Source organism: Panthera leo, chromosome A2 (assembly GCF_018350215.1).
Source record: "Panthera leo isolate Ple1 chromosome A2, P.leo_Ple1_pat1.1, whole genome shotgun sequence".
Taxonomy (NCBI): domain Eukaryota; kingdom Metazoa; phylum Chordata; class Mammalia; order Carnivora; family Felidae; genus Panthera; species Panthera leo.
The window spans coordinates 7991836-8005272 of record NC_056680.1 but is presented as its reverse complement, the minus strand read 5'-3'; the positions used below and the strand labels follow the sequence as shown (position 1 = coordinate 8005272).

At 47.4% G+C, this 13437-nt stretch overlaps 1 protein-coding gene across 7 annotated transcripts in view; it reads right to left on the bottom strand.

Moving 5' to 3' along the window:
• The window catches only part of ILF3 (interleukin enhancer binding factor 3), a 32116-nt gene extending 19231 nt beyond the window's left edge, over positions 1 to 12885 (bottom strand). For 2 of the 7 annotated variants that reach the window (XM_042928421.1, XM_042928422.1), the window contains exons 1-3: positions 12699 to 12885; positions 4647 to 4753; positions 278 to 376 (exon numbers count right to left, since the gene is read on the bottom strand). In XM_042928421.1, coding sequence (XP_042784355.1) covers positions 278 to 280 — 3 coding nt within the window. In that variant the 5' untranslated portion in view covers positions 281 to 376; positions 4647 to 4753; positions 12699 to 12885. Of the gene's footprint in view, positions 1 to 277; positions 377 to 4646; positions 4754 to 5848; positions 6397 to 12698 lie in introns of those variants that run through there. The other 5 variants (XM_042928415.1, XM_042928419.1, XM_042928417.1 and 2 more) reach the window with 4 other exon arrangements.
• Positions 12886 to 13437: the final 552 nt, after the last annotated feature.

The window sequence follows — 13437 nt, the reverse complement described above, 5'->3', positions numbered from 1 at the left end:
GAAAGTAAACGTAGGGGGACGCTCCTGAAGGTGTGGGGAGCAGGACAACTGAATGAAAACGGCTGTTCATTCTCGAGGCAGCTGAGAGGAAGGGGGCACTTCAGGCATTTATATATATATGTATATACATGTACGTATGTGTGTGAATTCAATTACACTGTGCAGCAGTATAATTCAAAAAAGCTAATGAAAAAATAGGAGAATCAAATGCTTTAGGGAAATGCTACATCTTCGAATATGAATAAAGAAATAGTATTTACACTTTTTAAAAACTTACCATTTTTACTTCTTTTTTCTGTAGTGTCTGGAAATCAAATGTTTGCTTATCTTTTCAAACTGTGACAGATTTCCTTGGTGTTATCAATACTTCAACTATCTATAAGATCAGAAAATCATTTTAGTTTCAAGTATTTCATACACGGATGAATTGTAGCAGTCAGATACTGAGTAGGATGAAAGACAGTGGTGCTGCCACGTGAGGGGCCCTGTTAACACAGCAGGACACATCCTTATTTCCAGGTAACCGCTGGTAAGCCGAGGCACAAACTAATTATAAAATGCCCTAAAAATGAAAACAGCTGGTTTCAGAATCCAACTCCACCCACATCTAAAGGGTTTCTATTTCATCTTCCTTCATCTTTTACTTTTTTTAATTTTTTAATGTAAAGTATGCTAGATTTTGTCAAAGTTCATTTATTTATTTTGAAAGAGAGAGAAAGGGAGCACACGTGCACAAGCGGGGGTGGGGGTGGGGGTGGTGGGCAGAGAGATAGGGGGACTGAGGATCCGAACCTGGCTCCTTGCTGACAGCAGAGAGCCCACTGCAGGGCTCAAATCCACAAACTGCAAGATCACAACCCAATCCGAGCTGTACTCAGACACTTAACCAACTGAGCCATCTAGGTGCCCCAGTATGCCCGATTTTTTAAAAGTGTTTATTTATTTTGGGGCGCCTGGGTGGCGCAGTCGGTTAAGCGTCCGACTTCAGCCAGGTCACGATCTCGCGGTCCGTGAGTTCGAGCCCCGCGTCAGGCTCTGGGCTGATGGCTCGGAGCCTGGAGCCTGTTTCCGATTCTGTGTCTCCCTCTCTCTCTGCCCCTCCCCCGTTCATGCTCTGTCTCTCTCTGTCCCAAAAATAAATTCAAAAAGTTGAAAAAAAAAAAAAAAAAAAAAAAAGTGTTTATTTATTTTGAAAGGGGGGGGCAGTCAGTTAAGCACCCGATTTTGGCTCAGGTCATGATCTTGCAGAGTTCATGGGTTCGAGCCCCGCAAGAGGCTCTCTGGTGTCAGCATGGCGCCTGCTTCAGATCCTCGGTCTCCCTCTCCCTCTGTCTCTCCCTGGCTTGCGGGCAGCACACTCTCCTCTCTCGAAAAATAAATATTACAAAAATATTAAAAAGAGCGAGATCATGAGCGGGATGGGGGGGCAAACAGAGAGGGAATCCCAAGCTGGCTACATGCTGTCGGCGAGGAGCCCAACATAGGACTCGATCCCGCAAACCGCAAGATCACGACCTGAACCAAAATCAAGAGTCAGATGCTCACCTGACTGAGCCACCCAGGCACCCCTAAAGTATGTCACTTTTCACAAATATAAAAAATAAAAGCTTAACACGCCTCCAATAAATGGTAACAATATAAATACTCAGCAAAATCCTGGTGTTCGGAGAAGGAAAAGAGAGGGAAGGAGCTCTGGTCTTTGAGGGTCATGAAGAAATGGAAGGAAAGCAGGGGACTAAGAGCCCCAAAAGGTGTCTGTCAACCAGAAAGGCAAGAACCTTCTGAAACATCAGGTGGATGTGACCACTGCACCACGTGCCCCCCTCCGTGGGTTAAATTTTGAAGAGACCAAGAGAACTCAAGTGCACAACAGGAGTCTTGAGAACAGGCGTAGCTGTAATTACCATTTGGGGCTCTAAATAACATGCTGACGACAACCTACTCATTCCTACTCTGTGCAAACAGTCTGGTCCACACTGACATCTTCCAAGTGAGTGAACAACACAGAAAATCCATCGCAGTGATACACAACAGATGAATCCACCCATCCCATCCAACCACAAAACAGCCAGCCCCTTCGATCGAAGCCAGTTACCAGTCAGGGCAGCAGTCTCCACCTTGTGGAAAGGCACACGCTTCAAGGATAAACTTGGACATGACTGGCCAAAACAAGAATTTCCCACAACACTTCAGGACTACCTAACGATCTAATTGCAAATTTGTAGGTTTCCAAGTGGAACTATAAAATCGAAGGGTGGAACGAGAGCTATGCAAGAGGACAAGTGGGGGTCAAGGGCTTCTTTGGGGGGCAGGGGAGGAGCGGAGGCCAGTCTCCACGATGCCCTTGGTAAATCACTCGGTCACCACCAAGTGGGAGCTCCCACACAGACCTGGACTTGAAACCCTGTCCGCCCAGCCGCTAGCCGCGGGCCCTGAAGTTTCCCCTGGACCTGGATGCGGCCCCTGCACCTCCGAAGGGGGGTAAACATGCAACAAGTCAACCTACGGAAAACATGCAGCACAAACGCCACGGACCCTTCAAAATGGCGCCAACTTTCTCTACCAACAGGATCTCTGTTTGCCAGGCTGCTGTGGGGCTAAGTGATGAGGGACGTACAGTAGGAAGTGCCTCCTACATGAAGGAATTATCATTCGTTCAGTGAGGAACGAATGGTATCAAGGTCGCGCTCAAAAAGAATGCTTTACTAATGTTAGATACATATTTAAGACAAATTGATGGTTGAAAGCACAGCCCTGATATTCGCCCTAAAATACTCCAGTAAGGCAGACAGTGGTGATGGGGAGAAAAATAAAATAAGACAGCAAAATGCTGATAGCTGTCGAAGCTGGGGGATGGGTATGCCTGGATTCATTCACCTCCGAGGTCTGAAAACTTCCGTAACAGTTTTCTTTAACTGCGGAATGTACTTAAGTCCTCCCACAAAAGTACAGCCATGGAAGGTCATCTAAAAATTCAACCGGAGCGCCTGGGTGGCTCAGTCAGCTGAGCGTCCTACTTCAGCTCAGGTCATGATCTCATGGCTCAGTGAGTTCGAGCCCCACGTCGGGCTGTGCTGACAGCTCAGAGCCTGGAGCCTGCTTCAAATTCTGTCTCTTCCTCTTTCTCTCTGCCCCTCCCTCACTCCCACTCTCTCTCTCTCTCTCTCTCAAAAATAAACATTAAAAAAAATTTTTTTTAACACAAAAATTCAACCAAAGCTCTAGAAACCTAGTTCTTTTTAATTTTTTTATTATTTATTGGTTTAAAATTTTTTTTTTTTATTTTTGAGAGAGAGACAGAGAGAGACAGAGACAGAGCATGAACAGGGGAGGGGCAGAGAAAGAGGGAGACACAGAATCTAAAGCAGGCTCCAGGCTCTGAGCTGTCAGCACAGAGCCCAACGTGGGGCTCAACCCCACAAACTGCGAGATCATGACCTGAGCTGAAGTCGGATGCTTAACCGACTAAGCCACCCAGGCACCGTTATTGATTTCTGAGAGAGAGAGAAAGAGAACATGAACAGGGGAGGGGCAGAGAGAGAATCAGAATCGGAATCGGAATTGGAAGCAGGTTCCCGGCTCTGAGCTGTTGGCACAGAACCCGACACAGGGCCTGAACTCAGGAACCTCGAGATCGTGACCTGAGCCAAAGTCAAACACTTAACCAACTGAGACACCCAGGCGCTCCCAGAAACTCAGTTCTAAACCAAGAAGCAGACCATTAGAGAGCTCACAGCCTGATGGTAAAATGGCCGTGTCGAACGGCCCCCACTCCTGGCCATACCTATGCTGGAACCTCATTGACCTCACAATGACGGCTGGTAGGTTTAAAACCTGATTTATTTACTCAACAAGTACTCAGTGTGCACCTCCATGCTAGAATGGTGACAGGCATGGCAGAAAAATGCCTTGCCCCTCTGGGCCCAGTGGGCGATGCAAGGTAAAGAATCGCCTTCCTGGGGCGCCTGGGTGGCGCAGTCGGTTAAGCGTCTGACTTCAGCCAGGTCACGATCTCGCGGTCCGTGAGTTCGAGCCCCGCGTCGGGCTCTGGGCTGATGGCTCGGAGCCTGGAGCCTGTTTCCGATTCTGTGTCTCCCTCTCTCTCTGCCCCTCCCCCGTTCATGCTCTGTCTCTCTCTGTCCCAAAAATAAATAAAAAACGTTGAAAAAAAAAATTAAAAAAAAAAAAAAGAATCGCCTTCCTTCCAAGCCCAGCCAGGTGCCAGGAGCCGAGGCTTCACTCCACACGGACTATCTCTTCATGCTACACTCCTCCTCCATCACAAAAACATCAAATGCAGAAAACTTATGGTTTCAGGTGGCTGTGACCCTTTTATTTAGGGTTTTGTAGGACCGACAGTGTCTACCTTACTAAAAAGAGCTCCCCAGAGAAATGGTTGGCCTGCACCTAACACAGAAACTGCGTGAGCTGGGGTCATTTGCAGCATCAGAAAGCAAAGAGGCACTCAGACACTAATGCAGGTCATCCAAAGAACAAGGAGCTGACCTGTGAAGGCTCCCACTGGCCACATCTGGGGCAATGGATTACAAAAAACAAAACAAACATAAAATGCTTCCACCTGCACAAAGTTCTAGAACAGGCAAAACTATTCAGCAGCTACATTAGGCAGATGGTGGCAGGCACACCTGGGATGGGCGCTTTCGGGGTGATGATCACGGTCTATATCTTGGTAGGAGTTGGTATATTCAGTGGTCAAAACTACTTGAATGGTAGTCTCAAGACGTGTACGTTACTTCAAAAGAAAAAAAAGGGGGCTGTAAATAAATACTGGACTCTAGTTAATATTCAGATGGAGGACTGTAATTTTTTGCTACTTTGAAATGCATCATAAAAGTAAAGTGGATTAGACGTCAAAGAAACTCGATAAATGCATAAATAAATGTGGACTGAAGGATGACCAGAACAAAGGAAGAGATGTGTGAAACAAAAGTATAGTCAAATGTCAACGGCAGAACCTGAGCTTTATATACAGGTGGCTGTTCACTGTAAAACCATGTCACCTTCGGTATATGTTTGAGAATTTTCATAATGAGATGTTAAAAATAAACAACCTAAGGGGCGCCTGGATGGCTCAGTTGGTTAAGCATCCGACTTTGGCTCAGGTCATGATCTCGCGGTTCGTGAGTTCGGGCTCTGTGCTGACAGCTCAGATCCTGGAGCCTGCCTCGGATTCTGTGTCTCCCTCTCTCTCTCTCAAAAATAAACAAAAAAATTAAAAAAAAAAAAAAAAAACTAAAAAAAAAAAAGAAAAAAACCCTAAATTGATTCAGCACATTAAATGCATGGAAAAGCTTGAGTCTGTAATGATACTTAAAAAAAAAAAAAAAACAACCAAAACCTGGGGCGCCTGGGTGGCTCAGTCGGTTAAGCATCCGACTTCAGCTCAGGTCACGATCTCGCAATCTGTGAGTTTGAGCCCCGCGTCGGGCTCTGGGCTGACGGCTCAGAGCCTGGAGCCTGCTTCCGATTCTGTGTCTCCCTCTCTCTCTGCCCCTCCCCCGTTCATGCTCTGTCTCTCTCTGTCTCAAAATGCTCTGTCTCTCTCTGTCTCAAAAATAAATAAACATTAAAAAAAAATTAAAAAAAAAAAAAAAAAAAAAAACAAAACACCCCAAACCCTACTTTGCCACTAGTGCAGAGGTGTATATCCCAACTTCCTACTCTGAAAATGGTGATTTTCCACAGTGGATGTAGGCAATCGCTGTAAGAACAAATGCCACCTGATAGACACTGGGAGTAGAGAAATCATTCTTGCACCCCTGGGTAAAAAGATGTTGTGACAAAAAACAGAAAAAAACAAACGAAAAACCCAGCCCGTCAAAAGTACCTCAAGGACACGCGTACGCCCCCAAATGCACCCGCTTTCATCGACTGTCCCGCATGTAGGTCTCCATCCGCTGCCTTCACTGTTAAAACTAAGAACGTGGGTGTGCCTCTGTCACAAGTGGCTGCATCTCTTGGTCTTCCTCTGCTCCAAGAGGCAGGCCCCAGAATGAATCCCTGAAGAGACTCACTGGGCTGTGTGGCTGGCCCTGAGCACCCCACCTGGCCCATCTGTGGAACACTCACCCCCAGGCCCTCCTCCCTTAGACCAGACCTTGGTGGTGATGCCTCCTGATTCAGGGGGACAAAGAAAGTAAGAGCACTAATTATGTGAACTAAAACAAATGCTGAAAAACGAGACAATGTTCCTTTGCAGGCCAACAAATCTGGCCTCCCTGGTCTCTATGCGAACCCAGACCTGTCATCCAAGCCAGCTTTTCAGAAGCTAACCGCTCTAGTCTTGAATACCAGGGAATCCCTCTCTTTAACAGACAGAGAGGTCTTCTGGGTGAACAGAAACCTCCTTTTCAAGATTTTTAGCAAAGAACACTGTTGGCAAGAGGTCCACAACACCCACCTGCTTGCCTACAGCCAACACTCCACTGGCCCCTGACAACCAAACTTTAAACAGAAGCTGCTCCTGCAACCACCTTTATGATTCAACAGCAAGGCACAAGGAAGCCTGGCTTTTTACCAGTCCAGCTCCTCTGAAAAGAAACCCAAGCGAGGAACAGGTGGAGTGGAGAATCAGGATTTTAAACATGAACTCTGGGTAGCTGGGGATGTTCTAACACGAAGGGATCAGGGTTTTTTTCCTTCTCAAATCCAGCCCACTTACAGCATGCAGAGTTACAGAAGTTTAAACCACAAAACCTTTGGCTTGCAACGTGCTGACCTCTTGCTAATTAGAACTCAACGCACGGCACTTGCTGCTGAAAAAGACACATGCCCAAGTTAGTCTGTAAAATGAACGAACAGGTGCAGTGGCAACACCGCAACAGGTATAGCCCCAACTATCTATTTCACAAAGTGCTACAGCTATTCCAGCAACTCCGGGGAATTGTCCTGAAGCGGATGCTCATCTAAAAGACTGAATGGATTAAGCTTTGAAAGGATCCCAACCCCAGCTCCTGGTTTCCCCATCTCCAGAGCTATCCTATCCTGGAGCATGAAGTGAAATGACACATGCTACTCTTTAGTGACTCTGCAAACCTTTACAGATTGACATCATCAAGGACACGTGAAAAGTAATTTTAACAAAGCAACCCAGCCAAAAGATGCCAACCTAAAATCTGGTTATGGATGCCACTCGGAGAAATCTGAAAATCCAACACAGATCCGAACGCTGGTGCAGTGATTCCCAATTCTGTCTGCAACAGTGTTTTTTACTGGTCCACAGGGAGGTGTAAAGTCAGGGATAATGATTTCCACAAATAGTTTCAATTTTTAAAAAATGTCCCTTTCTCTGATGAAAAAAAGGAGATGTTGTATGCTAATTAAAAACATATTTTCTGGGTGCCTGGGTAGCTTAGTCAGTTGAGCATCTGACTCTTGATTTCGGCTCAGGTCATGATCTTGCAGTTCATGAGATCGAGGGCAGAGCCTGCTTAGGATTCTCTCTCTGCCCCCCCACCCTCCCCACCCCTCCCGCTCACGCTCTCTCTCAAAATAAACAGAAACAAAAAGAAAGGGAAAAAAAGATACTTTCCTTGACTAAATATAAAGTTGACAAACACAAATTTTTCTCCAAAATGTTTCTGAAACTCCACTGGCCTCCCACGAGACCCAGGAGTCCAGGCTCACTGGTACTGTAGAGCATTCACGGGTCTTGGGAGACAGAAGCCCCACGTTTGCATCCAACTGGGCTCCCCAACCTCGCAGCTGTGGGATCCTCCGGTAAATTATCTACCTGTTCAGAGCTGTTATCAAAAAGGAAATGGCAACACTAGCTATGCCCAAGAGCTGCAAACAGTAAGGATAAAAGGTGACTTTGTGGGAAGATGCTTCATCAACTGAAAAACCGCAAATGTAATATATTAAAGGAGGAATTTCACCAACTCTCGGATGAACCGATAGAAAGGTTTTAAAATCTGCCTGTGAGAGGACATAACAGTTAAGCGTGTATCATGACTCCGGGTGGGAATTACCAAACCCTCTTCCCAACATGCTCTTCAGGCAACAAGCAGGAGAGAAGTAAGCTTAGGAAATCTTCCACACCTGGTTGGGGCAGGGGCAGGAGGGGCGACCCTCCCATGTATCCCCATGGGGAAGCCCTGGATTTTTTTCTTAACTTAGCGTGCAATATGTTTCCTTCTCCCAAAAGCATTCTTTTCCCCTCCCCAGTTACAAAGAAAAAAAGATGATCTCTCAAAGGATGTGAATCCACAGACATGTGAATTATTTTGGTGGGTAAGGGTGGCACTCTTTTCAATAAAACTACTGCAAGATAACTACAGCTTCACATGCAGTATACAAGAAATAACAGAGATCACGTGTACTCTTTAAAGCAGTTTCCCACAATGGCAACATCTTGCAAACTACAGTACAATTCATAACCACAACACTCATGGTGATACAATCAGACAGACCACTGCCACCCCAAGGATCCCTCCTGTTGCCCTTGATTGGTCATACTCACCCTTCCACCACTCCTCATATGCCTAACCCTACCAACCACTAATCCATTCACCATCCCTACAGTTCTGCCACTCCAAGAATGTTATATATATGGAATTCCAGAGTATGTAACCTTTCAGCACTGGCTTGTTTCATGCAATGTAACTGCCTGAAGATTCATCCAAGGTGTTATCAACAGCTTGCTTCTTTTGATCGCTAAGCAGTACTCCGTGGTATGGACGTATCTTGGTTTAACCATTCACCTACTGAAGGACATCTACGTGGCTTCCAGTTCTTGGCTATCAAGGATAAAGCTGCTATGAGCATTTGTGTATAGATTTTTATGTAAACATAAATGTTCCTTTCTTTGGGAGAAATGCCCAAGGGTGAAATTGCTGGGTCATTTGGCAGTTGCCTATTTACTTTCTAAGAACCCACCAAAGAGTTTTTCCAGAGCTGATTAAAAAAAGAAAAAAAAAAAAGCTCTAAATAAATAAATTACGTTGAATACAAACTCAAGTAACTTCATCAAAATTGACTCAGTTCATCTTCCCTCCACTCGTCAGTTCACACACCTGCTCTGTGGGATGCGAGAAGCCCACAGACCTCCATTTACTGGACAGCTATTACTCCCCCCTGCTAGGACTCTGCACAGGTCACCCACAGGACAAATGTTTATTAAGCGCCACTATGTGCCATGGGGCCGGGCTGGTTATTTCCACATTGTTGACATCTGGACTGTTTTCTTGAATTATGAATGCGTAGCAAGGATTATTAACCTGCAAAAAATCTAGAAGTACCACTGAGAAGCAAACCTAACCCGCAACATCTTATTCTTTAAACACACACAGATTCAGGTAAGAGGAAAAAAGCAGTCCAAAGGAAGCAGCAGCAAAGCAGGTGGCCTGCAAAATTATCCCAGTAAGACTGAGCTCAAACCACAATCCTAATGAATATAAGAAGAAAGAGGACTGTTTGGAATGTCAAGGAAAATTACAATGGATCTCAAGTTGTCCATAGCACCAATTCTCACTAACTGCCCAAGATTATAAAAATAATTTGGGGCAAATGTACATACTCTAATAAAAGTTACTTCGTAACTAAATGGTCCTTAGTGTTCATATATAGCACACAAGAAAATGGTCCTTGGACAATAAACTCATCTTCCTGCTAAAAACTAGTGGCTACATGGGCGCCTGGGTGGCTCAGTTGGTTGAGCGTCCGACTCTGGATTTCGGCTGGGGTCATAATCTCATGGTTCATGGGATTGAGCCCCATGTCCAGCTCTGTGACTACATTTTTCTTCATTCCATAAGCACTCAATGAGAAAAAAAATTAAATTTCAACTGGACATCGTTTTCCCAAGACATCTGAAAACAGTAGATGTTAAAAGTCATTCTGAACTTCCAATCGCAATTTATAATGGGATCACCTATAAAGTGCAACCTTGGAAAAATCTCACAGGGATTCAACAAAGCATAAAATGGCAAGGAACAATTTTTAAAAGTCAGTACACTGACAAGGCTCCGTAACAAACACCTGTCCACCATGCTCTCACTATCATTTCGATAACAATGCTAGCACCACAAAGAATCAGCACTGACTTACCCTAAACAACAGAGCAGAGAGGGAAGCTAGTGGTTTCAGACAAAACCGCCAAGTGCTGCAGCTGGAATCTGAAGGAATCTCATCCCTTCAGGGCCCCAACCTGCTTCACTGTATGTAGATTCTTGTCAAACCAATGTCTGCCTTTAACCTGAAACCCCTTCGCTAAAAACAGAAATCAAATCCTTTTTTCCCCAGGACTTGGGTGAGATAGAAAGCATCCAATATATACAGCCTAGAAAATCGTAATTCCCATGAAAGTTCAATCAAAGCAACATTCAGATAAAATGGCATGCAGATACGTGCATGTAACGTTAGATGGTGTGATTTACACATCCTTCAAAACTGCACAAAGTTAACCAACTTACTGACAGGAGGGCAAGTCCAAGGAGGTATAAACCCAAGTTTCTTGGGGAAAGGAATTATTCCTCTGAGCCATGAAAGGTGAAATCAGGAGAAACTGGGAAGGAGGGTGAGAGAGGTAAATAAGAGGGACCTGATCCAGCCCAAAGAAAACTTCTAAAGCCTTTTTTCAGAGGAACATTTCCAAGCCCCACAACTTGCTGAGGCCTACAGACAAGATGCTGCCTACTGTTTACCCAAAGAGAAGAGGCTTATAGACTTACAGAAAGCTCTTTCCTCATCACGGACTCCACCTGTTCCTACCTGGAGACGTGAAGCAGGGGGAACATGGAAAAGAGCCACCATGAAAGTGACATCAATGTATCAGCAGCGGCTCTTGCCAATGTAGTTTTTTAACAAGAATTAAAAAAAACTAAGAAACAGCCTTAGATTCTTCACTCCCGGTAATACGGACCTCGGGGAAAAAAAAAAAAAGCCCTCTTAAATATACTAGAAGAAGCTAAAGAATTTTTGCCTATAGACACTAGACAAGTTCAATCAGGAAAAAACAAACAAAAACTGCAATTACCCACCAGTGTTCCAAAAAGAGTATGATTCCCAGACTTGTCCAAGCTCTAGGAGTAGGGAAACTGATGAACCCACACTCAGTGCCGGCAAGGCCACGTCTGGCAGTAACTGCCAGCCTCCAATCAACTCCAAACACCAGGGCCTGCAGAGATTCCATTCACAAATCCCAGGGACCACGATCAACTCACGCGGTCAACCAAGAGCTCAGGGGCAAAGACTGCAGGACTAGGGACAGGGATAGTAACGCCTGTACCCAGGGGCCTTTTATTTATTTCCCTTTTCTAGCTGTTAATGAGCTTCTGGTTCCCACACTTCATTCACAATCTGAGTGGCTGCTGTTACCTACCTACATCCCACGAGACCACACACAAAGCATCACACACAAAGCACAGTGGCAGCAGGGTGAGCAATCCAAGGAGACTCCCAGCCACAAATACCTGCGAAAGAGTCTGAAGCCCTCAATTTGAGTCCCAACTCTGAGTGGCACCTTGGGTTTCCCCCTGGAACCCAAATATGCCAAAGGCCACCCACTTTAAAGAGGAGATCATCCTAACCAATCAGAAAAAGATTCAAAACCACTGAAATACCGGAGTCCAGAAAAGAAAGGCTTATCAGGGAAACCGGTACTCCCTTATTGATCCATCACGTCCCCTGAGCAGAATCCCAAGCAACAATCAATCAACTCTGGAAATACTAAGAAATGGTTTAGCTCCCCAAGTCTAGACAATGAACTGGGGGAGAGCATGCTGATCACTGTACAACCCAGATAATTCATCCAGGCTCAGGATTAACTGTGGCAGAACTTCAACTCAGTCACTCAACTACTTAATACGGTAGAAAACTGTTTTAAACTCTCATGTTTGGGTCACAATCTTGCAAGTTTCAGTGTACCCAAATATCGCACCACATCACCATTTTGAGGGAGGATGCAAATCCTAAGCAATCCGGATAAAATTCAACATCAATGAAACACCTAAACTAATGAAAGGGAAAGCTTAAACCCTACGCCAATTTTGGGTCCTAATCTGAGGCAGGCCTGGCTGATCACAGATTGGGGAACCCCATACAACCGACAGAGGCCTCCTCTGCAATCAGCGTGGGAACAGGGTCCCAAGGAGGAGGTCCGCATCTCCACGCCATGTAAGGACAAAGGCGGCGACATTTCCCGCCTCGGGAACCTGGGACTCTCCTGGAACCCGGGACGGGACAGGGACAAAGACTAAGAAGGAATGAGGAGGGGGTCGCCCCTGCTGCGCCGGCCAGGACTCTACCGGCCAAGGGGGGTGTGTGCTCCCGGCACGTGCGCGCGTGCGCGCGGGACACAGCAACAGACAAAGCCGGGCCCGGGGGACTCGGCGGCCGGGGGCCCGGTGCGCGCGCACCCCCCGTGCGAGGCGCCGCCGCCGGCCGAGGGGCCGCGAAGGGGGGGGGCGGATGCGCGCGCACCGGGCCCTCGCCGCCGCCGCCGCCATTTTGTTTCCTCGGCACAATGGGGGAGAGTAACGGCCGAGCGCGGGAGCGAGACTGGAGAGGGAGGAATGAGCCCGGCCCTGGGGGGAGAGAACCGGGCGTAGGAGAAGAGCGCGGGGCGCCTCAGGCCTTGTCACCGCGACCCCTCAGCCGGGCCCGCGCTGAGTGGGAGGACTGGCGGGGGGAGGGGCAGAGGCGGGAGCGGGCCCAGCCGCCGCCACATTGACGCTTACCTTGTCGGCGTTCCCTTCCCCGACCGCAACCGCCGCCGCCGCCCTCCTACCACAGCCCGCCGGGGTCTCCCCCCAAAAGCCACGCGGTGCGCACCGGGCTGCTGAGTCCAACTGCAATGGCGAGAAGAGGAGGAGGAGGAGCCGGGGCCGGGGGCGAGCGGGCGGGCGGGCGCGCGCCGGGGAGGTGCGGGCCACGTGATCGGCTGGAGCCCCGCCCCCTGCCGCCGCGTTGCCGCTTGACGCAGGCCCAGCCCGGGAGGGAGGGAGCAACGAAAAGAGATAAGGAGGTGGGCTTTAGTCACGTGGCAAGAGCGTAGCCGTTGCGTTCTGGTCACGTGGAGTCGAAACGTTTACCTCCCTTTTCGAGTCCTTGATCATGTGACAGTGGCCAATACAGAGTCTTGGCCACGTGACAAGGACTTTGGCGCTTTCCTTTGGTATTGGTAGGTCTCCATCATGTGATATGGTCGCCGTTCTTTTTTTCAATGGCGGTTTTAAGCGGCATCACCACGTGGTTCAGGGCGAGAGGCGGAGTCTCCCCCTGCTGCTAGTTTATGCGCCTGCGTGGCTGCCATCTTACACCCGTCTGTCGCGTGTACGTTGGCGGAAACCTCTTTGAGAGGCTGTCACAAGAGTATACCTGTAGTGGCCGAATCTTGGTCCGGGAGCTTCAACCTCCATCCGAGGCTACCTGGCGGAGCTTCCTCCCATCTCCCTGTGTCTCTCGCTAGAGACCTAG